Below are 27294 nucleotides of genomic sequence, written 5' to 3'. Positions count from 1 at the left end.
AGGTGGCGCTAAACCCCTGAGCCACCCAGGCTGCCCTGCCTGCCCCATGGGCATCTTGGGTTGGGCTCCCTGCACTCTGACCTCCCACCCAGACCACTGGTTTCAAGGTCTCGGTTATCTCCTTGGGATAAATGAGCCAGATCCCAGTAACAGTCGGAGCCAGAAGTGTTCTACTCACTACTTTTATTCTCAGCCCTGAGGGCCAATGACAAGCTTGGCTGCGGAGAGGGAACTGGGGGTTGGCAGAAAGTGAGGCATCGCTGTGGAGGGGCTGGTTCTTCCTGGGTGAGTGTTGCTGGAGAGAGGGAAGGGGTGGCTCCCCAGCTGAAGAGGCTAGAAAGGGGCAGGAACAGCTAACATGTTGGGTGTCGGAGAACACTGTCCCCTCTCCCTGCACCTTCCATCTCGTCCATGGGCCTGGGTCTTGGGGCTCCAGGTTGGAGGATGAAATGGGAGTCCGCCTAGCTCTTGGGCCACCTCCTTGGGCCACACACTCCTGACAGATGGGGGCTTGGGCAACAGAACGTTCCTGCATCGTTAAATCTGTGCTGTTCTGACATGACCTGTGTCCCAGGATGATGGAGAGCCAGGTGCCAGGGTGTTGTGAAAGGAGCTGCGGGGTGGGAGACAGTGAGTTGGGGGAGCAGTGTGTAAGGGAAGGAGAAGAGGGGCTAGGGTCGGGTCGGAGGATAGAAGGGAGCAAGGAAGCAGTGGCCACGCAGCGTGGGCTACGTGCTGGCATCCGCATCTGCTGTTCTCAAATGATAGCTAAGGAGAAGAGAAGCAGCAGGTTAGGGTTGGGGTCACCTGTTGTCCCTGCCCCTTCCCGGTATCCTGGGACCTCAAAGCAGTTGAGGACTCTCCACCCCTCCCATCCCTAGTAGTGGTCCTCAGGTGTGAAATGGATGTCTGGGGGAGGTTGGAGAACAGCCCGGGGTCAGGCCATGCCAGCCCTCCATCCATGAGGGATTCGGTCCCTGGGGGGCTAAGCTTGGGACCAGATGACCCCTGCAGGGGCCCTTACCTTGGCCCAGGTCCTACTTGGCCATGCCCAGCCCAGATGACAGGTCTTCCATGTCCAGTGGCTCTGCAAGGGAGCAGCAAGTGCATTTGTCACTTGGCAGTCCAGCTTCCCACACCCATTGACAAGGGGCCTGGGTCATCCTTCCCAGCCTGGCCACCAGCCTCATGCTGGTGGAGCAGGCGCCAAAGGGCAGGACTCTTGTTGGATGGCAGCAACCAGGTGTGGTCGGGGAAGGCCAACGGAGGGAGTGATGACGTGAGATGGGTGGGCCTGCGGGCTCCTGGGTGCACCGTGGGTGGTGCACGGCTGCGTGAGCGTCCGCGATGAAGGACGGGACGGAAGGACAGATGAGAGGTAGATGAGTGGATGTAAGGAGAGGAAGGATGGATGAGCAGATGAGCGCACAGGCAGGTGATGAAGTGGATGGACAAAGCGGCAGCTGAGTGGCTGCCCCCCCGACCGGAGCTCGGGTGTCCGGCCCCACGTGTGCCTTCTTGGTCCTTCTGCTCCTCTGACACTCCCTGGCCAGGTAGGCACTGCTTACCACTGCAGTTATGGTGCCCGTGGCTCCTGGTGTGGGGGACCTCGGTGCCGTTGGGGAAGACGCACCAGCAGTAGCCGGTGCTCCCATAGCACTGGAGCGGCTTATAGTTGCCGTTCTCGTCGCACTGGGGCCTGAACATGCCAGGGTGGACATCGGGGATGCGGCTGACCTCCTCCTGGCACTTGGTCAGTGCTGAAGCGACAGGCATGGTGAAGACACAGTGAGTGAGTGGGCCCCGGGCCAGAATCTCAGCAGAACCAGAGAGCCACATACCACTGCTGTGGGCCTATGGCCTTCTGCCCAAGTGGCTGGACTCACTCTACCCATTGCATAGATGGGGAAACTAAGGCAGGGACCAACAAGGTCTGAGATCAGAGAGGAAGTGATTGGCCATGTGGCTAACTTATCCCAGAACTCGCTGATTTGTGGCCCTCAATGCCTATTGAAGTTTGGATTTACACCTGTGACTCTTATTTTCAGGGAAAAACAATAGGCATCTTGGTAAGTCTGAGCTTTTGTTACTAGAGTTATCCAAGTACAAATGGGGCTTTGAGGATGTTGTAGAGGATTCATACATCAGCTGGGAGTTGGTCAAGATGGCCTCAAAGGTGCCTTCTATGAATCTATGATTAGAAAATTGGAGGCCTGTGCTAGGGTGGGCCATTGATCTTCCACTTCCAAAACTGAAGCCCAGAGGGAAGACACCTGCCTAAAGTTGCATGGCATATTAGTGCCAGGATGAAGACATGGCACTCTTGAGACTTTAGGGCTGAAAATCTTAACATACATTGTCCACAAGATGGAAAAACCCCACGTCCTCTTGTCTGGCACTTGCTGGCTGTGTGAGCTTGGAGAGGTCCCTCTGAGGGTGGTGGGGTCATGAGGCCCGCTCAGCCCCCTCACTAGAACCCACGCAGTGCTGAGTGGAGAAGGTCGTTGTGACGACACCTGGGATATCTCAGGTCATTTTGCTCCAGTCCCACTTATGCAGTGCCATCCTCAACAAGGGAGGTCTTCCTCAAAAGGGAGAACTGAGGAGGAGCAGCCAAGCCCAGAAGGAACAGGCAGGAGAGACAGGAATAAGAGTTGAGAGACACGAGGAGTCCCGGTGCTTGGAACTGGGAAAGCTCTAGGTCCTAACCTCTACAGCTCCAAGGGAGCCCTGAGGGAGCTTCCAGAAACCCTGGCATCCCAGGGCTCCTGCTCCCCATACCTTTTAGTGGAACCTCAGTGCTCTTCTTCTCCAGGGAGTTCTTGCTCATTTCAAACAGGAGCCACTGATACATCCAGTTCTCAAAGACCTAATGGGAAAGAGGCAAGGGGTCAGACTCCAGAGCCCCCTCCAACCCTGCCTGGCTTTGCCCCTGGGGACAGAGTTGGAGGATCCAAGAGGGGACCCAACACCCCAGAGTCCAGCTACAGCCTGGTTCCCTCCTAGAGACTCATGGGCTTGGGTCAAGGCAGTTCCTCAACCCCAGGCCCTCTTCATGTCTGTGGCTTTGTTGGTGCTGGTGCACCTCCTCTGGCTTCCCGAGGATGGCTTCCCGAACCACCTCCTACGGCGCCTTCCCCAGCCCTATCCTAGGTGTCAGGAATGAGAGGGAGCCAGCGCAGGGAAAGCTGCTGACCTTCCAATCCAGGGTCTCCATGGTGTTCTTAAGGTGTTTCAGGTTCTCTGGGAAGCTCCCCTTCAGCTTTGGGTACACCTTCAGGGGGTCCGCCTCCTGTGGGGTAGCAAGGCAGGAAGGAAGGTCCAAACAGAGCTCCCTGGCAAGGTGAAATGTGCAGCCCATGTTCCCCTGGACCTCTGCATAATGGAGCCAAAGAGTGGGGAGGCAGCAAGGGCCCTCCAGCTGCTCTGCTACGTGATCCCAGGGCTGGGAGTTTGGAGACCCAGGTTCCAGACCCGGATCTACCCATAAAGCCCCAGTCTTCTACTCCTTGCAGACTCCCACTCACCTTTCAGGTCTCCCCTCCTCAACACTCCCTCCCCTCCCCCCACTCAGTTGGGTCCTGGCCTCTTTCCTCACTAAGCTCTCCGCATGTCTGTGTTAGCCTGGGACTCCCATGGGGTTGGAAGCACAGTCTGATTGCTTCCCAGTGTAAGCCCACAGCCTGGCACAGGGCCTGGTGTAGAATAGATGCGCAGCAGAAATTTGGGCAGGAAAGATGGGCATCTTGAGCAAGTCACTTTCGGGCTGTGGGCCTCAGATTCTCCAAACACTCAACAAAGTAGATGGCAGGGCTAGACTCCATATGACATTTTAAGGGCCCCACTGGTATTCTTTCACTAATCTGGTGAGCCCAGAATGGTGCAGACCATGGAGCGTACTGTCATGGGCACCCCGGGTTGGGCAGGCAGGACCACCAGCCAGATCCCACTCACCAGAAGCAGGTGCATCACGTGGTCCTGTGTCATGTTGCCGTACTCGGTGGCATTCTGTGTGGGCTGTGGAAGGAAAGAAGAGGGGGTTACCAGTACTGACCCTCAGAGGAGGGGTCCTGGAGCAGAGCCAGCAGCTGGGGTCCCAGGTGCTCAACAGGATCAGGCCCATCTCTGCCACCTCCAAGTGTGAGGACAAGGATGAGAGCTCCAGCAAGTCACTTTACCTTACTGCGGCAAGGTCCTTACTGGGCAAATCTGCATAAGCTTTACTGCCCAGGGCTTTGTGCCTGCCCAGCAGATTGTTTATGACAAACATGACCCTATAGGACATCAAGGACTTTGGGAAGGGAGGGGGCTGTGAGATGCTCTGCAGAAGCATTTTGTAAACCTCCCAGGGATGGGATGTTCTCTCCAGCCCGGGAGCCCTCCTCTTCCTAAGGCGGGCTCTGTCCTCCTCCAGCCATCCGTGCCCCCACCCCTCAGCTGGGCCTTTCCTGGCACAGCTGTTCTCCCCTGTCCCTCGGCACCTGCCCTGCACCCAGACTAGATAACACTTCCCTGTTCCACCACCCTGGGGTTGTCCTTACCCCCTGGGGCAGGCTTTGAATGGGCAGCGCCTGCATCATCATGGGAGTGGCCACCCTCATCTTGCTCAAAGGCTTGGGAGCTGTGGGAACAGGAGGTACAGTATGAGTGTGGCCCAGTGCTAGCGGGGGGGGAGTACTCAGATCAGGGACCAGATGAGGGTGTGGAATTCTAGGCGAGAGGGAGGAGACAGTGGGTCCGGCTGGGGGCAGGATGGGGTCTCAGAAGTGAAGGATGATGAGTGGGGGAGGGGAGGTTGGAGGGGAGGCACGCACGCTTGGGAAGCTTCATGCGCAGGCTCTCCAGCTGCAGGTTCTGGGAGGTGACTGTCAGCTTGTCCAGCCGGCCCTGCTGCTGGTACAGGAAGTAGGCCGTGGTGGCCTGGCCAGCCAGGAGCAGAGCCACCAGGACAGAAAAGCCTGTGTACAGAGCTCCTCGGCTGCATTTGCTGTTGGGGAAAAAGAGAGAGGTCAGAGGAGAGTGCAGAGGCGGCTGCCCCAAGGACTGACCGAGAGTGGGGCAATGCCCCCCCATTTCCGTCCGCTCCCCCTAACACACACATAAGCACAAACAACAAGTGCAGTGGCCATGCAGCCTGAAGACACTCCCCCAGCCCCATAAATCCAACCACTGCTGCTCCTGCAGGCCTCCTAAGCACAGCTGCCCCCGGACCTAGGAGGAGTGGGGAAGAGCCAGGGACAGAGAGCCCTTGTCCATTCTGCGTCTCTGTCCCACCTGTGTACCACGGGGTCTGCCAGGGGGTCTCCTGAGGACAAGCACTGCCCTCAGGGGAAGGAGGTGCCCCCTACCTACCCTACGACTACAGGGAAATTAGAGAAAAGGGAACTAAGTGGGACTGGACAGCAGAGTGGGTGGCCCACCTGAAAATGAGAAGTGTGGCCTTGACATTTTAGGGGCAGGCAGGGGGCAGTGGATGATGTCAGCTGGAGCAGAGTCAGGTACCACACCCTCTGGGGACACATCCTCCACTCCGCACTCTCCATGTCTTTGAGCAAGTCTCTGCCATTCTCTGGGCCTGTCATGTGGGGGCCTCTCACCTCAGCAATTCTAGGATTTGGTGGTTTTCTTCTTTGAAGCAAGATCTGACTGTGACCACAGAAGTATTTCAAATGGTACTGTCCACCCAGGGGGTTTCAGCAGGGGTACAGTGCCTGAGCCTGTGTGACCGGAGAGTGTCTCATATTTCCTAAACGAGTTGGCTGCACAGGGAGGGATGGCCAGGCCTCAGACACTCAGTCCTTGGAGCAATTGGCCGAGGATACAGTTTTGGGGGCACGTGAGTCCCAGCTCCGGGAATGTAAGGATCCTGCCCCAGGACCCTGAGAGTTCCTGGCCTCTTCTCTGCCACCTCACCCTAGGGCTGGGGCTACTAGAACTCCGCTAGACACGTCAGGATGACACTGCACCCCCTTACTCCAGGAACCAACAAGGACAGTTCAGGAAACTCTAGGAGATCCATCTGCCTAGTAACTCATGACATCACACACATAGCTCATTCTCATTGGCTCTCTACTTGCCAGTCCCCTGCGTGTGTTGGGCCAAGGTGCAGCCCAAAGGATTGTTGTTCTGTGAGAAGAAAAGCAAAAACGCCACGTGAAGAAAAGGAGGAGACCAGGCAGGAGGGGAACCCAAGTACCACTTCTTGGCCTTCCGCAGGAACAGGGGTGGCCTGGCCTCTGTGAAAGTCCACCCAAGCCTGGGTCTTGCTTGGGTTCAAGCTCTCCAGCTCATTACCTACATGCTCACCCCTTCTGCAACCCTACACTCAATCTGGGTATACTTTCCACTATTCCTTCTCTGAACCTCAGTTTCTCATGAGGTCTAAGAATCTGGAGAGTCACATTGGAGATGGGACCTAGAGTGGAATCCTGGCTCTGTTACCCCCTTAGTTCAGGGACCAGGGGCAAGTCACTTAACCCCTCTGAGTGAGTAACTTGAGGTAGGAACAGCTACCCAATGGGTTGTTATATAAAATAAGATCATGAGAGTAAAGCTCTTCACTCCATACCTAGGTACACAGTCAGCACTGAGTACTATTCTCAGGGGAGTTATTTGTTAACTTTAGCGTCTGGTATCCTTCCTCTTTTTGCCTCTTGAATGTGGGCCTTCCTTCTGGTTCTGGATGGCTGCCAACTCTTGCCACCTGTCTCTTCATTTCCTCCTTTCCATTGCCTCCTTCTTGAATAAATAATAATAATAATTGGCTGAAGTCAGGAGCCAACCAGAACTAGCAGGAATCATGATGCAAGTGTCGTGAGGCAGAAGCGTTCACAAAGGGGTCTGAGAAACAGGCTCAGGGCTGGCATGGACTGAGCACACAGGGCCAGGGCCAGTTTTAGAAGCAGTAACCGAACTCAGGAAAACCAGGCAAGGATTTGAGGAGGGGGTACCCTCTCTGTACCCTGAGATCACACTAGGTCTGCAGCTCACCAGGTGGCTCTCCCTGTCCTCTCCGAAAATCCTGCCTCCAAAAGGGGGCCAGATGGTAGGGTAAACTCATGCTTTGAAATCAGGCCAGTCCTGGGTTCAAATTCTGACTCCAACATTCGCTGTGATAACTTAGGTAAGATGCTAACTAACAAAGCCTCAATTTTCTCTTGTGTAAAAATGGGGATAATACAAGTATCCGACTCATAGAGTTACTGTGAAAATTAGGGTTGGGTTTTTAGCACATAACTAACCATAGAAATTACTAAGTGTGGCTGAGGACCAGTGACAGGTAGTCCGTGAAAGGGAACTATTATCAGGACTACTGTCATCATTGTTTTTATTATTCCTGAGACCCAGAGAGAAGCAGTGATTTGTTCAAGTCACATGTGGCAGTAGCAGAACCTGGACCAGAAGCTAGCCCTCACAGGAGAGTCAGCCCTCCTAGCCCTGGGATTCCTTGGGATTTTCACAGATATACTCTAATGGTCTATATATCTGGTCACCTGTTCCCCAGAATGCTGTTCTTCATGACATCTCTGAGTGTTTCTCCCAAACCCCCTTTCTGCCTGGCAACAGTTGACGTCACGGCTGTAAGTCCCTCTAATTTGCAAATGACTTTTTTTAAATTTGAGATTTTCAGGTCATCTCCACACCCAACATGGGACTCAAACCCCCAACCCTGAGATTAAGAGTCGCATGCTCTACTGATGGAGCCAGCCAACCCCTTCAATGTGCAAATTACTTTTTTGAAGACTGGGGAGAGTGGGGCCATGGGGTAGCTGCATTCTAACCCTGCTTTTTTTTTTTTTTTTTTCCGGGAAACACCTGGATAAGACAATCCTGGGGCTGGGAGAGGGGTCCCGGGGCCCTCTGGATGGCCGCGCTGGCCCCTTGCTGCAAGGGAGAGGGACACAAGGGACCGGGCATGACCCACATCAACCTTCAGTCCCTTCTAAAAACTTAGCCAGAGCCCCGCTTCCCTTTCCTGACCCCTTCCGGCATCTCTCAATCCCTCCTGTAATGGCAGACGTGTCCATCTACTCGACAGACACCTGCAACTACCTTCCCTGGCACAAACTCAGACGCTCAGCCATGGTGGTTAGGGAGAAACGCCACTGTGATGAGCTGCTTCCACCATCCTCTTTGAGGAACTCTGTCTCTCCATCTAGGATCCATAACACTTTTCCAAAGGTTTCTAACCTAGTCCAAGGTTTCTAACCTAGGATTTGTGGTTCAGCATCAGGGGGTCTGTGAGGTCCCCAAAATTGTGTGAGACCCTAGGGAGAGAATCCAGGGTTCTCTTGTGATTTTGAGAAGAGAAGTGTATCACGCAAAGAAATGTAAAACCCCGGCCTCAAAGAAGCCCCCTCATTTTACAGGAGCGAGGACAGAAGCCCAAAGCAGGCCAAAGACTTGCTCACGGTCACCCGGAGTCAGGGCCGGAATCCGTCCCTCCTGTGGCTCCCCGTCTAGTCCTCCTGCGGCACATCTGTGTGGCCCAGGATTTTCAGTGCTCTCTCCTGCGGCTCCCACATACCTCTCTGGGGCACCAGGGCGCTGGCCCAGTATGGGCAGCTGCTCATGGTTGGAGATGAGGTCGCGCTGGTCTTCCATAGTTCTGGCCTCTGGTCTTCCCCACGCTTCCTGCTGCTGCTGCTGCTGCTGCTGCTGCTGCTGCCACCACCTGTGTATCTGGGACCCTGAACCCCTGGCTCACCTCTTGAAGTTGGAGCTGAGGAGGGATCTGATTTGTCCACAGAAGGCCACTCCGCCCACCTCGTAAAAGTGGAAGTGAAAACCCCAAAGCTGGAAATACCCCCCTTGGGCAAAGCTGCCTCTAACAGGACAGGATGGGGAGGCGGGGGCTCCCCAGGCAGGTAGAAAGGCCCGCATACTTCCATTGGCTGCTCAGGACCGGCATCACTTGTTTCTGGGCAGACCTTTGGATTCATAAGGCACTTTGGATATTTTGAGAAACAGGCAAATATTCACCCCTTAGAAGGAAAATCACTTTGAAACAGAAAATGCCTTTGTCTCCCCTTCTTCCCCACTGATGAGTGGATGCAGAAGGTGGGGCGGGAATGATGGGCCCAGTGTCCCCCATGCTCCCTTCTAACTTGAGCATTTTATGAACCTGAGTCATGGTTTTAAGGTTCTCGTCTAATATTTGCTGCCACTTACTAAGCCTTCCTTTGTGCCAGACACGGTGCTAATCATTTTACATACTTTGTTCATTTTTTTTAAGATTTTATTTATTTATTCATAGACACAGAGAGAAAGAGGCAGAGACACAGGCAGAGGGAGAAGCAGGCTCCATGCAGGGAGCCCGATGTGGGACTCGATCCCGGGTCCCCAGGATCACGCCCCAGGCTGCAGGTGGCGCCAAACCGCTGTGTCACCGGGGCTGCCCTACTTTGTTCATTTAATCTTTACAACAACACTTTGTTGTTGTTGTTTTTAAAGATTGTATTTGTTCATGAGACACACAGAGAGAGAGGCAGAGACACAGGCAGAGGGAGAGAAGCAGGCTCCATGCAGGGAGCCCGATGCGAGACTCAATCCCAGGACCCCAGGATCACAGCCCAAGCCAAAGGCAGACGCTCAACCGCTGAGCCACCCAGGCGTCCCTACAGCCACACTTTGAGGCCTGTTTTATTTTCTCCATTTATTAGGGAGATACACTGAGGCTTTGAGAGGCTCCGTGCTGGCCCAGGATCATGCATACCAGAAGTAGGGAGTCTGTGTTTACACTCTCCTCTTCTGTTATGCTGATGTCCAAACCATGTGGTTCAAATTCAGGACAGTGGAGGCCTCTGCGGAGGACCTGAAAAGGGGGGCTGGTGGAGATTTAACTGTGTTGGCAAGGTTTTATTTCTTACTATCTGTGGCTTACCTACCATATTTCTTTTATTAATCTTTATGTCTTTTGTGTGTTTCAAAATTTACATCAATAAGTTTTTTTAACAATTTTTAATTTAAGAACTTTGTGGTTTAGGGGCACCTGGGTGGCTCAGTCAGTTAAGAGTCTGCCTTCAACTCAGGTTATGATCTCAGGGTCCTGGAATCGAGCCCTGCATCAGGCTTCCTGCTCAGAGGGGAGTCTGCTTCTTTCTCTCCTCCTCCTCAGCTTGTGCTCTCCCTCTCACTCTCTTTCTCTCAAAAAAAAAAAAAAAAAAAAAAAAAGAAAAGAAAAGAAAAAAGCTACCTGGGTGGCTCAGTGGTTAGGAGTCTGCCTTTGGCTCAGGTCGTGATCCCGGAGTCCTAGGATTGAGTCTTGCATCGGCTCCTTGCATGGAGCCTGCTTCTCCCTCTGCCTGGGTCTCTGCCTCTCTCTCTCTGTGTCTCATAAACAAATAAAATGTTTAAAAACAACAACAACAACAAAGTGTTGCTGTAAAGATTAAATGATTAAATTCTATCCTGGGATAGAATCCCACCATCAGGTTCTCTGCGAGGATCCTCCTTCTCCCTCTGCCTGTGTCTCTCATGAATAAATAAAATCTTTAAAAAGCAAAAAACTTTGTGGTTTGTAGATTCAGTGCATCTTAGATTTCAAGAATCAAGGGAGATAGTATATGTATTTTGAGGGGAGGGAAAAAGAGCAGACGTGGTCTTCAATGCACCAGACCTGAGTTCAAATCCCAAGTCAGAAAGACCCTAACCACATGACCCGAGCCAGTCCCTTGACCCTTCTGAATCGGTTTTCTCCTTTGGAAAAGAGGGACAATAATACTGAACTTGCAGAGTTGTAAGATTAAATAAGCATTTATGAGCACAAAGCCTGGTACCATAGGAGATGCTCAAGAAATGAAACTGTTATTCAAATATTTACTAGGTAAGATATCTTCTACATCATCAAGACAAATAAAATCATGTATCCATGCAAACTTGAGCACAGGGACACCTGGGTGGCTGAGCGGTTGGGCGGCTGCCGTCAGCTCAGATGTGTGACCCTGGAATCTGGGATTGAGTCCCACATCCGGCTCCTGCGAGGAGCCTGCTTCTCCTTCTGCCTGTGTCTCTGCCTTTCTCTGTGTGTGTCTCTCATGAATAAGTAAATAAATCTTAAAAAAAGACAAAAAAACAAAAAACAAAACTTGAGGGCGGCCTGATGGCGCAGCGGCTTAGCGCCGCCTGCAGCCTGAGGTGCGATCCTGGAGACCCAGGATGGAGTCCCATGTCGAGCTCCCTGCATGGAGCCTGCTTCTCCCTCTGCCTGTGTCTCTGCCTCTTTTTCTCTCTGTGTCTCTCATGAATAAATAAATAAAATCTAAAAAAAAAAAAAAAAAACCTTAAAAAAAAAAACTTGAGCACAAATGTTCATAATAGTCAAAAACTGGAAACAACCCAAATGTCCTTCAACAGGTGACTAGATAAACAAATTGTGGCTCATCCATACAATGGAATACTACTCAGCAATAAAAAGGAATGAACTATTGATACACAACCTGGATGAATCTCAAAATAATTATGCTATATGAAAGAAGCCAGAAAAAAAGAGAATATGCTGTAAGATTCCATTTAGATAAAATTCTAGGAAATACAAACTAATTTACAGTGATAGAAAAGAGATGAGTAGTTACCTAAGGATTTGGGGGGGGGTGCAGGAAGGGATAAAAAGGAGAAATGACAAAGGGGCACAAAGAAACTGTGGAGGCATTCTCTTGATTGTAGAGCTATTTTCATAATGTATGTATATGTCAGAGCTTGCCAAATTATGCACTTTAAATACAGAAAATTTAATATGTGTCAATTATATCTCAATAAAACTATTTTTAAAATAAGACTTTTAAAAAATATTTCTTAAAAGACAAGTGACAAAGAAAAATACTGTATTTTAAATGTTTCTATAAAGAACATAAAAATTCAGCTTATGAGACAGGAGAAAATCTTTTTTTTTAATAAATTTATTTTTATTGGTGTTCAATTTGTCAACATACAGAATAACATCCAGTGCTCATCCCATCAAGTGCCCACCTCAGTGCCCGCCACCCATTCACCCCCACCCCCCCGCCCACCTCCCCTTCCACCACCCCTAGTTCGTTTCCCAGAGTTAGGAGTCTTTCATGTTCTGTCAACAGGAGAAAATCTTTACAAATTATATATCTGATAAGGGTCTAATGTCCAGAATATATAAAGAGGTATTAGAACTCAATAGTTACAAGATAACCTAATTTCAAAGAGGCAAAGGAATTCAGTAGATTTTTCTCCAAAGATGTACAAATGGTCAATAAGCACATGAAAAGATGCTCCAACATCATTAGTCATTAGGGAAATGCAAATCAAAACCACAATGAGGAGCCACTTCACACCCACTATGATGGCTATAATCAAAAAGACAGGGATCCCTGGGTGGCGCAGCGGTTTGGCGCCTGCCTTTGGCCCAGGGCCTGATCCTGGAGACCCGGGATTGAGTCCCACGTCGGGCTCCCGGTGCATGGAGCCTGCTTCTCCCTCTGTCTGTGTCTCTGCCTCTCTCTGTGTGTGTCTCTCATGAATAAATAAATAAAATCTTTAAAAAAAAAAAAAACAATAAAAAGTGTTGACAAGGATGTGGAAAAAGTTAAACTGTCGGCTCTTGCTGGTGGGAATGTAAAATGGTGCAGCTGGGATGCCTGGCTGGCTAGGTCAGTAGAGCATGTGACTCTTTTTTTTTTTTTTTTTTAAGATTTTATTTATTTATTCATGAGAGACACAGAGAGGGAGAAGCAGAGACAAGCAGAGGGAGAAGCAGGCTCCGTGCAGGAAGCCCGATGTGGGACTGGATCCAGGGACTCCAGGATCACTCCCTGCGCCAAAGGCAGGAGCTAAACCACTGAGCCACCCAGGGATCCCCAGAGCATGTGACTCTTGATCTCAGGGTCATGAGTTCGAGGACCACAATGCAGGAAGATTTTACTTTAAGAAATAAAATAAAATGGCACAGCTACTTTGAAAAACAATTTGATAGTGTCTCAAAAAATTAAACACAGAGTTACCATATGACCCAGTAATTCTGCTCCTAGGTATCTACACAAGAGAAATGAAAACAAAGCCCTACACAAAAATCTGTACACAAATATTCATAGTGCCATTATTCTCAATAGCCCAAAAGTGAAAACAACCCAAATAGCTACCAACTGATGAGTGAATAAAACGTGGTATACCCATATAATAGAATATTATTTAGCCATAAAGAGGAGTTAAAATCTCAACAGAACTGTTGTTTTTAAAAAATAATGAAATACTGATTCATGCCACAGAATGTTTGAATTCGGAAAACATTATGCTAAAGGAAATAAGCCAGCCATAAAAGACTATATATTGTATGATTCTATTTCTGTGAAATGTCTAGAATAGGCAAATCCACAGAGAAAGAAAGTAGATTAGTAGCTGCCAGGGGCTGGGGGAGGGGTAGGGGGTAGGGGAGGGAGGATACAGAATGATTGCTAATGGGTACAGGGTTTCCTTTTGGGGTGATGAAAATATTCTGGAATTAGATAGTGGTAATGGTTATACAACTTTGTGGATATGTGGAAAACCACTGAGTTGTACAATTTTAAAAGCTTGAATACAGTGCTATGAGAATTATAGCTGAATTTAAAAAAAGATTTCTTGGTAAGGATGGCTAGAACATGCATATAGCTTTGCTTCCTCTCTCAAATGACTTTTTTTTTTTTTTTTTTTTTTTTTTTTTTTTGTAAACTATAAGAACAAAGAGGACAGAAGAGAAAACAGCAGCAGAAGTTTGGAAGCTAGAGAGCATGTATGGACTAGTGGTAACTACCATAGCAGACCCCAAAAAACTAAATTTTAAACCTGCAGCTAGAAAAGCTGAGAAGCCACCTATTTACATGGAAGAATAGGCTCAGGAATTGGGAATTTAGGTAACTGGGTGGGAGTAAAGGTGGGACTAAGAAGAGGAGGATTGGTTGGAAGTCTGTTCATGGAACAGTTGGATATCCCCTTCTTCTCAGAGAAGACTGGAAGTTTATCCCCAGGCATAGTAAAGGGCATAGGCTGGTACTAAAGCTAAGAGTCCCAGCCTTCTCCCCCCCTCCCCTCAGTTCTCAGAATGCTAAAAGGCAGGCCTCTCCTTCCAGGTAATACATGGAAAGATCCTTCTTTGGAGAACATGACCGTACCAGTAAGAATGACCTAAATATTCTGACATTGGGGCTTCCCCCATAAACAGATAATGCTATAGGGAAGCCCTCAGTGGATAAGCCCTATTCATTACAGCATCCATTTGGTCTTTTAGACAATCAAGGATCATAGAACCTCTGAAGAAAGCCTCCAACATAAAAGAGAATGAAATAAACAAATAACCCAAACCCCCAAAAAGCTCCATGGAGGAAACAAATGGCTATGACTAGCCCTAGGGACATAAAATATGATACTGTACCCATGAAACAAGAATAGGATGCTATAAAGATATAAATACTCTTAGAAGAAAAATACAGTTATTGAGGATTAAAAGTACAAGGGCAGATATTAAACAACTGGTAGATGGAAGATAAAGTTTTTTTTAGATCTCTTAGATTTATCTCTTAGATAAATTTCCTACAAGGATAAAAAGAAAAATCAGAAAGAAGAGATAAGAGAATTAAAGACTAGTCTGGGAAGCCCAACAGTCAAATATCAGAGTTCGAGAAATAAAGAATGGAGGAAGTCAAGGGGAAAAAATCATCAGTGAAATAATTCAGTATCATTTTCAGAACTCAGTTTCCAAATTGAAAGGGCCCAGTGAGTACCAAGGAAAAGGCATAAAATAGTTTCAAATGAAAGGACATCATGATTGAGGTTTCAGAAAAATAGTGACAAAGAAAAGATTCCACAATTCTAAATTTCCAAAAAGGAAAAAAACAAATTTTATACAAAAATAAACAAAAAAACAAAATGGGAATCACAATGACTTTGGACTTCTTAACTGCAACCCTGGAAACCAGAAGATAATGGAGCAATGCCCTCAAAAGTCTATGGGAAAATGATTCCCAACCTAGAATCTTTACTGAATCAAATTATCAAACACATTAAGGATGTCATTAAAATATTCTCAGATATTCAATGTGTCAAAAATTTTCCTTTCTCAGAAAACTTCAGGAGGTTATACTCTACCAAAATGAAGGAGTTCACTAAAAATAAGTGAAGATCTGGGACATGGGAAATGAAACTCAACTTGTGAGAGGGAATGGGGATTCCCAGAAGGGTGGCACACAGAAATTCTAGGAATAAAACAAAACACCTACATCGGATCAGGCCCAAAGGCTCTGAAAGATAGCTCTTCAACATGACAAACTTGATAGAAATCTGATATGCCTAGATGTAGAGAGAAAATTTAGATATTTTTTTAAGAGTATGAGATTAAATTGTGATAATTTCATAGAAAATTAAGTAAATGAAGGAACACTTATGCACTCTTGGTGGGAACATGAACTGGTGCAGCCACTCTGGAAAACTGTATGGAAGTTCCTCAAAATTTAAAAATAGAACTACTCTATGATCCAACAATCACACTACTAGGAATTTACTCCAAAAATACAAAAACAGCAATTCAAAGAGATAACATGCATCCCTATGTTTATTGCAGCATTATTTATAATAACTGAACTATGGAAGCAGACCAGCTGTCCATCAACAGAGAAGTGGATAAGAAGATAGAAGAGAAAACAATGGAATATTATTCAGCCACAAAAAATTTAAATCTTGCCATTTGCAACAACATGGATGGATCTAGAAAGTATAATCCTAAGCAAATACGTCAGTCAGAGAAAGACAAATATGATTTCACTCATATGTGGAATTTAAGAAACAAAAGAAAATGAGCAAAGGAAAAGAAAAAAGAGACAAATCAAGAAACAGATTCTTAACTATAGAGAACAAACTGATGGTGACCAGAGGGGAGGTTGGGGATGGGGATAGATGAAAGAGGTAATGGGGATTAAAGAGTACACTTAGCATGATGAGCCCTGAGTAATGTACAGAATTGTTGAATTACTATATTATACCACTGATACTAATATAACATTGTATGTTAATTGTACTGGAATTACAAAAAAAAAAGAAAAAAAAACAAATAAAAAAAAAGAAAGGGCACCTAGATGGCTCAGTTGGTTAAGTGTCTGTTTTTGGCTCAGGTCATGATCCTAGGGTCCCAGGATTGAGCCCTGCATCAGGCTCCCTACTCAGTGGGGAGCCTGCTTCTCCCTCTCACTCTGCTGCCTCCCACTGCTTGTGCTCTCTCACTCTCTCTCAAATAAATAAATAAAATCTTTTTAAAAAAAAAAAGAAAGAGGGATCTCTGGGTGGCGCAGTGGTTTAGCGCCTGCCTTTGGCCCAGGGCGCGATCCTGGAGACCCGGGATCGAATCCCACGTCGGGCTCCCGGTGCATGGAGCCTGCTTCTCCCTCTGCCTATGTCTCTGCTTCTCTCTCTCTCTCTCTGTGTGACTATCATAAAAAAAAATAAATAAAAATAAAAATATAAAATAAAATAAATAAAAAAAAGAAAGAAAATTAAGTAAATGAAAAACCAAGATAATTATTAAGTGTTGGGAAAATGAAAGTTATATAGGAAATGAATAGTAATCCTAGTACACTGTAGCTCAAATTGAATGCTGTATACATTGTCATAATATGGTAAACTTTGAATGCTAATTATACATAACCAAATATAGACTAGAGGCATAAGGGATGATGAGAGGACAGAAAGAGTGACATAGAGGAACAGAGGATGAAAAAGGGCTAAATCTTCATCTTCCACTGTGAAAAACCAACCAGATAATGTATAAATTGAAAAATCAGGAAGTAATACCGGAAGTCATTCAGAGATACAGAGATAAATATCCAAAGAATTAGCTAAAAAATATTTGAGGGACGCCTGGGTGGCTCAGCAGTTGAGCATCTGCCTTCTGCTAAGGGCGTGATCTCAGAGTCCTGGGACCGAGTCCCACACTGGGCTCCCTGCATGGAGCCTGCTTCTCCCTATGCCTCTGTCTCTGCTTCTCTCTCTCCTGTGTTTCCAATGAATAAATAAATGAAATCTTTAAAAAAAATAAAAGTAACTTTAAAAATTTTTGAAATAGGAAGGTGAGGAAATGCTATTTTTCACGCAAGCCTTATAGATGTATTTGATTCTTTAAATATGTAAATTTGTCCTTTGATACAAAGTAAAACTAAATTTAAAAATAAAGAAAAAAATGCATCAAAGTCAATCGATTCTAAGCTGATTGTGAAAACAGAATGGCAGTCCAAATCCTCTCCCTTATGAAGCAACTTTAGGCTAAGGCTGAGGATGACCCCAAAGACCAACCTGGCCTTGCCCAGAGGGGGCTGGAGGCTAATTCTAGCCAGGAGGATGGACTCCAAACCTGAGTTTCCCCAGGGTAGGCAGGAGAGGGCTCCCTCCATTTTTCTAACAGGGTAAGAGGTCCCAGTTGTCACAGGCCCCACTGCCCAGGGAAGGAGTCCTGTGCCACCTGTCTCCTTGCATGGGGGAAGTGAGATAAAGTGATGGAAAGCAGGAAAGCTAGGTATCTGATACACCCTTAGAGGGATACAGGTTAAAGCAGGATTCAGCTCCCCCATTGTTCAGGTGGAGAAAGCTTGGCTCAGAAAGGGGAAAAGAACTGGCCCAAGTTTGCACAGTGCTGAGACTAGTCCTGCAATTAAACAAAAGAGCTCTGGGCAGACTTCCTGTATTCACATCCAAGTTCCAATAGCTGGATCACGGGGCAGAGGAAAAGAAAATACAAGTAGGTGTGTTGGAGACATCTTTTTTCCAGAAAGCAAGGAAATGCTTAAAGACTACTGGGATATGTCAGGATCCAGGATGTGGGGCGACTGGGTGGCTCAGTTGGCTGAGAGTCCGACTTTTGATTTTGGCTCAGGTCATGATCTCAGGGTCATGAGATAGAGCCCCACATCAGCTCTGTGCTCAGTGCAGAGTCTGCTTGATTCTCTCCCTTCTTTCCCCTCTGCCCCTCCCCAGTTCTCATGCTCCCTATAAATACATACATACATACATACATACATACATACATACATAAAATCTTTATAAGGAGACTCCTTAAAAGAAAAAAAAAAGACAGATCCAGGATCCAACTTGAATGGGCACCTGTTAGCCAAATAGGGGACAATTTCAGAATCAATTAGAATAATTTAACTTGCCTCTTTAGAAGAAACTATAGTTCAATCCCAGTTGATAAAGAAAATTCTTCTTTACAGAAGAATGCAAGAAAACTAACATAAAATAAAAGATAGAATTAGAAAATCACCTTTTTATAACCCCAGTGTAATAGCTGGTTCAGGCAAGAGCCACCCATGGATGCCAAAACCATGAGTTCAAAGGTTGGAGGGGGACAGGATACCCACACACTGTAGTATCATCCCGAAGGTCCTTGCTGGTTGCAAAGAGGGAAAGGCACTTTACAATGATGCAGTCTTGCTGTCACCACCAAGTGATCAAACTTAGCATTAACAACAGTGGGACAACCCTACATTATGTTTCCTAATGGGGTGTAATATTCTGCATCAGGTGAGAAATATCTTTGCTAACAAAATCATTAACCTGAATTTACCCTTAAACCTAAGTTCCAGTTTATAGTAATTAGAGGGATAGAAGAACAAGTTAAATGACACTACGAGGAAACAAATTCAAAGATAGTCTGCAAGACAGTGACTGTTATCATTAAAGAGTCAATGCCATGAAAAAAGTGTGTGTGTGTGTGTGTGTGTGTGTAGAAGGTTTTATATTTTAAAAGATCAAAGAAATGTAGGAGTACCTGGCCAGCTCAATCAGTGGAACATACCACTCAATCTCAGGGTTGTGAGTTCAAGCCCCATGTTGAGTGTAGAGATTACACAAAAACTAAAAAAAAAAAAAAAAAAAAAAAGAGATGAAAGAACTGTAATAACCAGATGCAATTTGTGAATCTTGACAAGATTCTGGTTTGAAAAAAAGCTATAAAAAGACATTTTTGAGAAATTGAGGAAATTTGAATCTGGATAGAATATTAAGAGGATATTTGGGATTTATTGCTTTTCTTAGGTGTGATAATGAAATTCTTTACTATAAGTGAATATCTTTTGGGAGCTGAAGGCTGAATGAAATACTTGGAGATGATATGACATGATGTTTGCAACTTACTTTCAAATAGTTCACAAAAAAGATACAGATAGATAATAGATAATATTAACAATAGTTGACTGTAGATGGTGGGGTATAGGAATGATCACTTTTCTATATGTTTGAAATTTTTCATAATAAATGGTTGGGAAAAAAGGCAATTGTATACAAATCCTATATAGGAACTGTGTTGGGTGCCAAGAAGACACCACATTCTCATCACTGTTATATTGACACTTGTGGGGATAGTGGGCTCTTTTGCAGCATAGGCACATAATATGTGCTGTAATCTTTGTTGGACTTTCTCAGTAACTATCAAAAAGTTTTTTGGTCTTTTTTCACAGGAAAAAATTCCAGCTCTACTACTTACTAGATGTGTGATTTTAAGCAGATCGCTTCCTTTTGCCTCCATTTCCTCATCTGTAAAATAGGCATACAATAGAATCTATCTTATTGGATTTCTGGGAGAATTAAATGAGTTAATACACATGTGCCTGACACAGAGACTAAGTGTGCAGTAAAATTTCGGTAGCTCTATGATTTTTCCTGAAAACTTGCTAAATCTGAATCAGGGACCCTGTCTGTGTACAGAAACTTGGAGCTGCTCAGCAAAAGAGAGTAGCAAGCATGTTTGTTTGAGCATGTTTATCCTCCCACCTGGGACCTTCCTGGGAGTCTCATAGTGTACACGTCAAGCTGGTTAGTTGAAATGCCTGCCCTCCCCTGGTCTCAGTACTCCAGGCTCCAGAGGTATGAGCTCCTGCCAGTTCACTTGGGTAAGCCTGGGGGTGGAGTCTCCCGGGACATCAGGCCCACGCTGTTCTCTTCCTTCGTCCCTAAATCCCTGACAAAGAAGAGCTGCCCCAGGTGGCAGGCAGGCAGTGCATGTCCAGCGCTGTCCATACCACACACGGCCCAGCCATATTTTGGTGTGGGGCTTCAGTGGATCCTAGTACCCTTGAGCCATGAACACAGAGCCAGGAAAGGGGCTCTTTGTGGGGAAGGAGCAGATCTGGGCTCCAGTCTATCTGCTACAGTCGCTCCAGGCAAGTTACTTACTTTACTTCTTTCATTCACTCGTTCAATAATTATTTATTGTACATCTACTTTGTGCTAGACACTATCCTGGGTATTTGGGCTTTATTAATGAACAAAGCAGAGAACTATCTCTGCCCTTACAGAATTTACATTCTACAGGAAGATAAACAAGTAAACTATATTGTTTGTTAGAGAGAGATGAGCAAGCTGGAAAAAGGTATTGCTGGGGCAGGTGGATGAGGGCAGGTTTCAGCACTTGATAAGGTGCTGGGATGGGCTTCACTGGCAAGGCCAGATTTGAGCATAAGCTTGAAGGAGGTGAGGTAGTTTACCAAGCCCATGTCTGGGGAAGAGGGTCCTCAACAGAAGGAAAAGCCAGAGCAAAGACCTCATGGTGGGGATGTGCTTGGTATGGCTGAGGAAGAGCAATGAGGCTAGTGTGGCTGGAGTGGAGCCACGGAGCTGGATAGTGAATGGACATGAGGTCAGTGATGTATGCAGCCAGACACTGTGGCTATTTTCATGACTTTGGCTTTTACTCTGAGTGAAATATCAAGAGCCACGGGAAGTCTTTGAGCACCGGAGTGCTGTTATCTAATTGTGTTTTAAAAGAGCTACTTGGAAAAAATAAAAATAAAAAATAACATAAAAAATAAATAAAAATAAAAAATAAAAGGGCTTCTTGGGCTGCTATGCTGAGAATCTGCGCAATAGGGACAGATAATCTCCACTGACTCGTGGGACTGCTCTGAAGGTCTAAGGAGAGCCTGGATGGAAAGCACTTTGTAACAAAAGGCCCTGAATATAGTCCAACGCTTCTGGGAAAAAGAGACTAGCTATTCTGTTTCTTCCCACCTTACCAAAGGCACAATTGAGCAAGGAAAGGACTTGACTCACCCAAGGTCAGATGTTCTACAACCAATTTAGGATCTGGAACTCCTAGACTCTTCTCCCAGATGCCATCTGGCAGGTAGGTAAATAGCCTTTGGACTTGTGATCTCAGCTAGTGCCTCTGAACAGGACTGACTGAGTAGTCCTCCCCTGTGATTCATTCACCCAACAAGTATGTGCTAAGCACCGGTTCTATGCCGGGCACTAGGATACAACGGCATTTGAAAATACCTGGTGAAGGCTGAACCCCAGTCTCTGGTGGAACAGAAGTCAGATACCAATCAGAGACTAGGCTACCAGTGGCTGGAGTTAAGCTTAGGGATCAGGAGTCAGTCTGTGGCTGGGGTCAGGTCACAGCATGAAGCTAGAGGCAGGGAGACCAGTTAGAAGGCCGTAGTGAAGTCAGACTAGAAAGGCAAGGCCTGGTGGAGCCTACGGCTGGGAGCATGGAATAAAGGGGACGAAGAGTAAGAACATCAGGAGGAAAGTCCACGGGACTTGGGCCAGTCTGGATATGGAGAAAGGGGTGGGACCAAGATGTTGCTGAGCATTCCTACGTGGGTGACAGGGAAGATGATGTCATTCACGGAAATAGGAAGTCCTTAGCACATTTGAGGAATAGAAAGAAACGGCATACGTCTGAGCATTTTGAGCAAGGGGGAGAGTGGTTTCAAATGTTCATGGAATAGGCAGGGACCAGATCATGCAGGCTTGGGTGTTAGTGGATATTATTTCAACACAGTGGGAAGCTAGCAGAGGGTGAGAGGCAGGAAAGGGCTGCTTTTGGTTTATGTTTTAAAATGATGTGTGGCATATAGATTTAAGGGGAGCAGGAGTGGAAGCTTGGAGACCAGTTAGGAATGAAGTAGCTTAGGTGAAAGATGGTGATTTCCGGTGGTGGTGGAGATGGGGAGAAGTGGATGGATTCCATAGCTGTTTTGAAGGGAGAGATGTCAGCACCAGCTTTGGGAATGAGATCACTGATGGTGCCTGTGTTTGGGGCACAATAGATGGTGGCATTCATCAAGATAGGGAAGATGGGAGAGCACATTCTGTGTCAGACAGCCTCCAGAGTTTGGTTCTGGCTATGTTGTGTGACACCCACATGTAGACATCCAGTAGATGGTTGACAGTACCAGACTGACACTTAAAAAGAGTGAACGTAGACGTCTGTAAATGATCAACTCGCAGATGGTTTAAAACCATGGGACTAGGGCTGACCTCTGGGGACCCTCAACATTTAGAGACTGGATGGAGGAGCAGCCCTGACCGTGGTGGAGGAGCCATCAGGAAGAAGCAAAGCCAGGAGAGGGTGCACTCACAGATGCCAATAAAGGAGCGGAGGAGGAGTGTTAACTGTGTGATACCGCTGCGAGGACAAGGTGGAGGAGGAGGCCCATTGGGCTTGGTCACGTGGAGGCCATGGGAGACGAAGACAGGAGGTCAGTGAATTGGGTTGGAGGGTGACTGGGCGGAGAAGTGGTGCCAGCATGCAGGGGGAGCAGGGAGGTGGGGGGGCAGCAGTTGAAGAGGACTCAGGTCACGGTTTTTGAGTATGTTTGTGGATGGGAATGACTCAGGAGGGAATGGGCAGGGGCTGATGGTGCTGAGGGGTCCTGCCGACTCCTACACAGCAAGTCCTGAGGTGCTTCCGCAGAAGCTGCCCCTCCAAGCAAGGCCGCTCTGTCACCCAGCCTCCTTCCCAGTGCCTCCTGTCTGTGGCAGCCAAACGAGCTCCTTGACACGTCTCTTCTGCTCCTCGGGACTCAGCTGTCCTGCTTCTGCACGGCAGCTCACTTCCCAAGTGCTGCCACCAACAGCACCATCCACTGGATTTGAGGAAAAAGTGGCACTTCCTGAAGTACACCAAGGCCTTCAGTCCTGGCTTTCATTCCCTCTTGGTGTCTCACCTCTTTGAGTATAACTGACTCCCACATGGTTTCTCATTTTATTGTCACAACAGCCCTATGAGCCTCAGGGAGATAATGAGATCTATAAGTAGGCGCTAAGCGTGCTGGTAAGTGGCAGGGACTTGAACGCAGGTCTGAGTTATCTGCAGATCCCATTCTCTTAACTACCATGTCATGCAGCCTCCACAGACCTCTTACTCACTTCGGCCAGTCGTAGTGAAGACCATGCCTCCTGTACCCCTAATTCCCATGGGATAGATTTGAAAGGCAGATGGGATCCTTCCCCCATCTTTTTTCATGGTGGCAATTTCTACAATTACTCTCCAGACAAGCTCAGTATCAGTTCACCAGGCTTCTGTCCTACCCAGGAATGACCTCTTTCGAGCATTTCCTCACATCCCTGATGTTTACATGCCTCCAGGGACAGAGAGCTCACTACCTCCACGAACAGCCTATTCTAAGCAGTATGATAGCATAGCTATCCAAAACACGGACTCCAAGCTTTGCGCAGTGGCAGTATCGGAGCCAATGAGGTTTATCCACGGAGCGTTTATTGCTAATCAAAACACGGATTCCAGCCCACATTGCTGTGGGTGAATCTCAACTCTGCTACCTACTAGTGTCCAGTGCCTCAGTTTCCTCATCTGCAAATGGCAATGATAGTTGTACCCACTTCCAATTGTGATTATGAGGATTAAGAAGATGCTACATTTAAGCTGCTTGGTAAGCATGTAATACATTTCAGCTATTAACATCATCATCACTGTTTTTCCTGAGGGAAAGCTACAGCTTACCTTACTATAGTCTCCACCCATTGGGCCCTTGGAATAGTACCCTCTTCGGCACTCACCTGCGGTTCTGCAGTTCTCAATTTTCATTTTCTCCTGACGCAGGGTTTGGATTTGTTTTTGTTTTTAGGGTTTTGTTTTTTTTTTTTTGGTAAGCCCAGTTATTCATCATGCAAACATGGTTTTCCTGAGATTATTTCTCCTTGACAGAATCCCTGGTTGTTTGCCAGGCAAGCTCAACATTGCCAAATACATAACTAGGGTGGGAGAGTGATAGCTGAAGGCTTTGCCTCCTCCCCTCGTAGGCCCTCTTGTTGGCTCTCAGGCTTTTGCACTCCCTGGATTTAGAATCTTGTCAGTGGGGGCCCATAACTGCATATCTACCATCAGGGCAAGATTAGGTGATGATGAAGAGCCCAGATTCTGGAGACAGACAGAGCCAAGTTCAAATTCAGACTCGTCTGCTTATTTGCAATGTGTGATCTTGGCCAAGGCACTCAGTGTCCCCAAGCTTGAGCTTCTTCATCTGCAAAAATGAGGATAACCACCTTGCTTACTTCATCAGGTGCTATGAGCATGAAGACAGTGCATGGCGTGTAAAACACTCAGCACAGTTCCTACCTCAACATTTGCCATGAATATTCTTAGGGCTGTGTTGTCTAATAGGGCAGTCACTAGCCACAAGTGGCAGTTGAAGCCTGAAATGTAGCTAGTCTAAATTGAGATGTGCTGGATTTCAAAAACTTAGTATAAGAAAAGAATGTAAAATATTTTAATAATTTTCATATTATTATGTTGAAATGAAAATATTTCGGATATATTGCATTAAATAAAATATAATTACTATTATTTTTTCTACTTTATTAACAGGTTTACTAGGAAATCTGAAATTACATGTGGCTCAGTTTTGTGGTTTGCATTATATTTCTTTTGGACAGTTTATTATTACAGCTGAGCTTTTGTTGTTTTTGTGGGGGTGATGGTGGTAATGGTTGGGTTTTTTCTTTCTAGTAGAGGAGAAAAAAAAATAGTACAACTGGTTTTGGGGTATTTGAATTTCAGCAGCTGTACCTGTCTCTTATAGATGGTATTTGAGCTGCAAGGGCTCTTTGGAGATTAAGGAGATCCAATCTCCTCTGTAAAGATGGGGAAACTGAGACCTACTCACAGGCCCATGGGATAACGCCTAGGGTGGACCTCAGATCAGAACCCAGACTTCCCCATTCCAGCAGGCAGCTTCCTGTTAGAATGATGCTGCCACCTGGTGGTCACCCATGAGTGAGCGCTCTAACAAGGAGCAAGACTTGGCTGCCGTCTACGTCCGTCCCTGTTCTCTGCAGAAGCGAGGACGGGAAGATCCTCGTTCTCCACCTCCTTGCCAGTCTGCCTGTGACCGGCCCCAGCATGCCAGGGGTATGAAGTGTGCAGGATTAAATCCCAGCTCTGTCCCTTTCTCGCCATGTGCCCCTGCACAAGTCACTTATCTCTGATCCTTGGTTTCCCCATATGTAAAATGTGGGTATTAACAATACTTACCTCAAAGTGATTACATGAGGCAACACCAGTAATTTGAGTCAGTAAATATCTACAAAGCACCACCACTTATGCACTGTTCCTGGTACTGGGATATAGCAGTGAGCCTAAAAAGTCCAGTGGTTTTCAGGGTGTGGTCTTTAGACCACAGATAGGCAGCAGCACCTAAAAGTTTGTTAGAAATGAAAATCTTCAGGCCCCCATCCCAGATCTACTAAATCTGATACATGCTCAAGGTTGAGAACCAGCAGACTTAGACACATAGAGGTATGTATCGGGTGGAGTTGAGTGCTATGAAAATGGCAAATAAGTGGTTAAATATCTTGAGAATAATAGCTGGAGGGGGGTGGGGTAAGTATGGAATGCTAACTGATCGGTGGTCTGGCCGAGCCTGTCTGATAAGGTGACAAGTTCCAGCAGAGATCTGAAAGCAATTATTTAGAGAAAAGGTTAAAGGGTATGCCTTTTGTTCTTCCAGACACTTCCTATATTTATAGTAAGTCCTGGGGATATAATACAGGTGACTGTGGTTAATATTTCCAAAAGATACTTCCTGCAAATTGCACACACAGATTCTGCTTACATCTCATTGGCCACAATTTAGTCATATGAACTACACTTAACTGCCTGAGGAGTCTTTTTATTTTTATTTTTTTAAGTAGACTCCATGCCCAGCATGGAGCCCAACACAGGATTTGAACTCAAAAGATCAAGAGTCGGATGCTTAACTGATTGAGCCACCCAGGTGCCACTGAAGTCTGATCAACCGTACATCTAGCTAAAAATTGAGATTCCTTTTTACAAGAGAAAATGAAAAAGAAAAAGCATACTGGGAAACAATGGTCTCTGCCACACTGAGAGATTCTGATGTAACTAGTCTTTAGGGGCCTGGTTTATACTTGTATGCCTCCAATGATGGGGAGATTCCTATCTCACAAAGCAGTTTTATTCCCTCTTTGAACAGCTCTTTTAGAAAACTCCTTGATAACTCAAGTCTACCTCTCTACAACTCCTTGCTGACTGCCACCACCACCGCCACCCGCACTGCAACCATGCCACCCTACACCATCATCTACTTCCCTGTTCGAGGGCACTGCGAGGCCATGCACATGCTGCTGGCTGACCAGGGCCAGAGCTGGAAGGAGGAGGAGGTGACCATGGAGACCTGGATGAAGGGCTCACTCAAGGCCTCCTGTCTTTATGGGCAGCTCCCCAAGTTCCAGGACGGAGACCTCACCCTATACCAGTCCAATGCCATCCTGTGACACCTGGGCCGCTCCCTCGGGCTCTATGGGAAGGACCAGCAGGAGGTGGCCTTGCTGGTTGTCGCGAACAATGGTGTGGAGGATCTCCACTGCAAATACGTCCTCCTCATCTACACTAACTAGGAGGCAGGAAAGGTATGTGAGGGCACTACCAGCTTACCTAAAGCCTTTTGAAATGCTGCTGTCCCAGAATGAGGGGGGCCAAGCCTTCATTGTGGGCAACCAGATCTCCTTTGTGGACTACAACTTGCTGGACTTGCTGTGGATTCACCAGGTCCTGGCCCCCAGCTGCCTGGACTCCTTCCCGTTGCTCTCGGCCTATGTGGCCCACCTCAGTGCCAGACTCAAGCTCGAGGCATTCCTGGCATCCCCTGAGCATGTGAACCGCCCCATCAATGGCAACGGGAGCTTGTGGAACCCTGGGCGGGAAGCTGAGGGGCTGCCTGACTTCCTTTCTCCCTGACCAATAAAATTTTCAAGTGAGAGAAAAAAAAACAAAAACAAAAAACCTCCTTCCAAAAGGCCAAATCCTACAACTTTAGGACTACACATGATTCATTGCCCCTCCTCCCCAAAACAGATTGACCAATATTAAGTGTCTTTGGACCACTAGGGTCAATGGCTCCCCTGAAGCCATGTCTTGGGAAAGGTTTTCCTGATCTTGCATTAAGAGATTGAAAATGACCTTGATAGTAACCTCTTAGATGAGAGGGAGCCACATCACCCAGGTCAATGAAAGTTAACTGGAAGGCTAGTGCTCTCACTCAGGCACAA

General features: G+C 46.8%; 1 protein-coding gene and 1 pseudogene across 2 annotated transcripts; one reads left to right on the top strand and one right to left on the bottom strand.

Moving 5' to 3' along the window:
- Positions 1-166: 166 nt before the first annotated feature.
- On the bottom strand, positions 167-22838 carry CD74 (CD74 molecule). 2 transcript variants are annotated; one of them, XM_025434671.3, is made up of 10 exons: positions 22830-22838; positions 8528-8668; positions 4815-4987; positions 4542-4621; positions 3955-4017; positions 3197-3292; positions 2782-2869; positions 1569-1760; positions 1025-1087; positions 167-768 (listed from the first exon to the last, which is right to left on the bottom strand). In XM_025434671.3, the coding sequence occupies exons 2-9, from the start codon at positions 8602-8604 to the stop codon at positions 1038-1040; spliced, it is 819 nt and encodes a 272-aa protein (XP_025290456.1). In that variant the 5' UTR covers positions 8605-8668; positions 22830-22838; the 3' UTR covers positions 167-768; positions 1025-1037. The 2 variants fall into 2 exon arrangements, with proteins under 2 accessions (XP_025290456.1, XP_025290457.1); XM_025434672.3 differs by lacking the exons at positions 1569-1760; positions 22830-22838 and having other exon boundaries at positions 8528-8837.
- LOC112651715 (glutathione S-transferase P-like) lies at positions 21165-27091 on the top strand (annotated as a pseudogene).
- Positions 27092-27294: the final 203 nt, after the last annotated feature.

Source organism: Canis lupus, chromosome 4, assembly GCF_003254725.2.
Source record: "Canis lupus dingo isolate Sandy chromosome 4, ASM325472v2, whole genome shotgun sequence".
Lineage (NCBI taxonomy): Eukaryota > Metazoa > Chordata > Mammalia > Carnivora > Canidae > Canis > Canis lupus.
The sequence above is the reverse complement of the archived record's forward strand: the minus strand, read 5'-3'. Positions and strand labels throughout refer to the sequence as shown.

Coding starts and splice junctions, on each gene's coding strand:
- CD74 (XM_025434671.3), bottom strand. CDS start 8,604: ATGGAAGACCAGCGCGACCTCATCTCCAACCATGAGCAGCTGCCCATA. Junction 3,293..3,954: donor ACGTGATGCACCTGCTTCTG/GTGAGTGGGATC, acceptor GCTACCCCACAG/GAGGCGGACCCCCTGAAGGT. Junction 2,870..3,196: donor TGGAGACCCTGGATTGGAAG/GTCAGCAGCTTT, acceptor CTTTCCCATTAG/GTCTTTGAGAACTGGATGTA.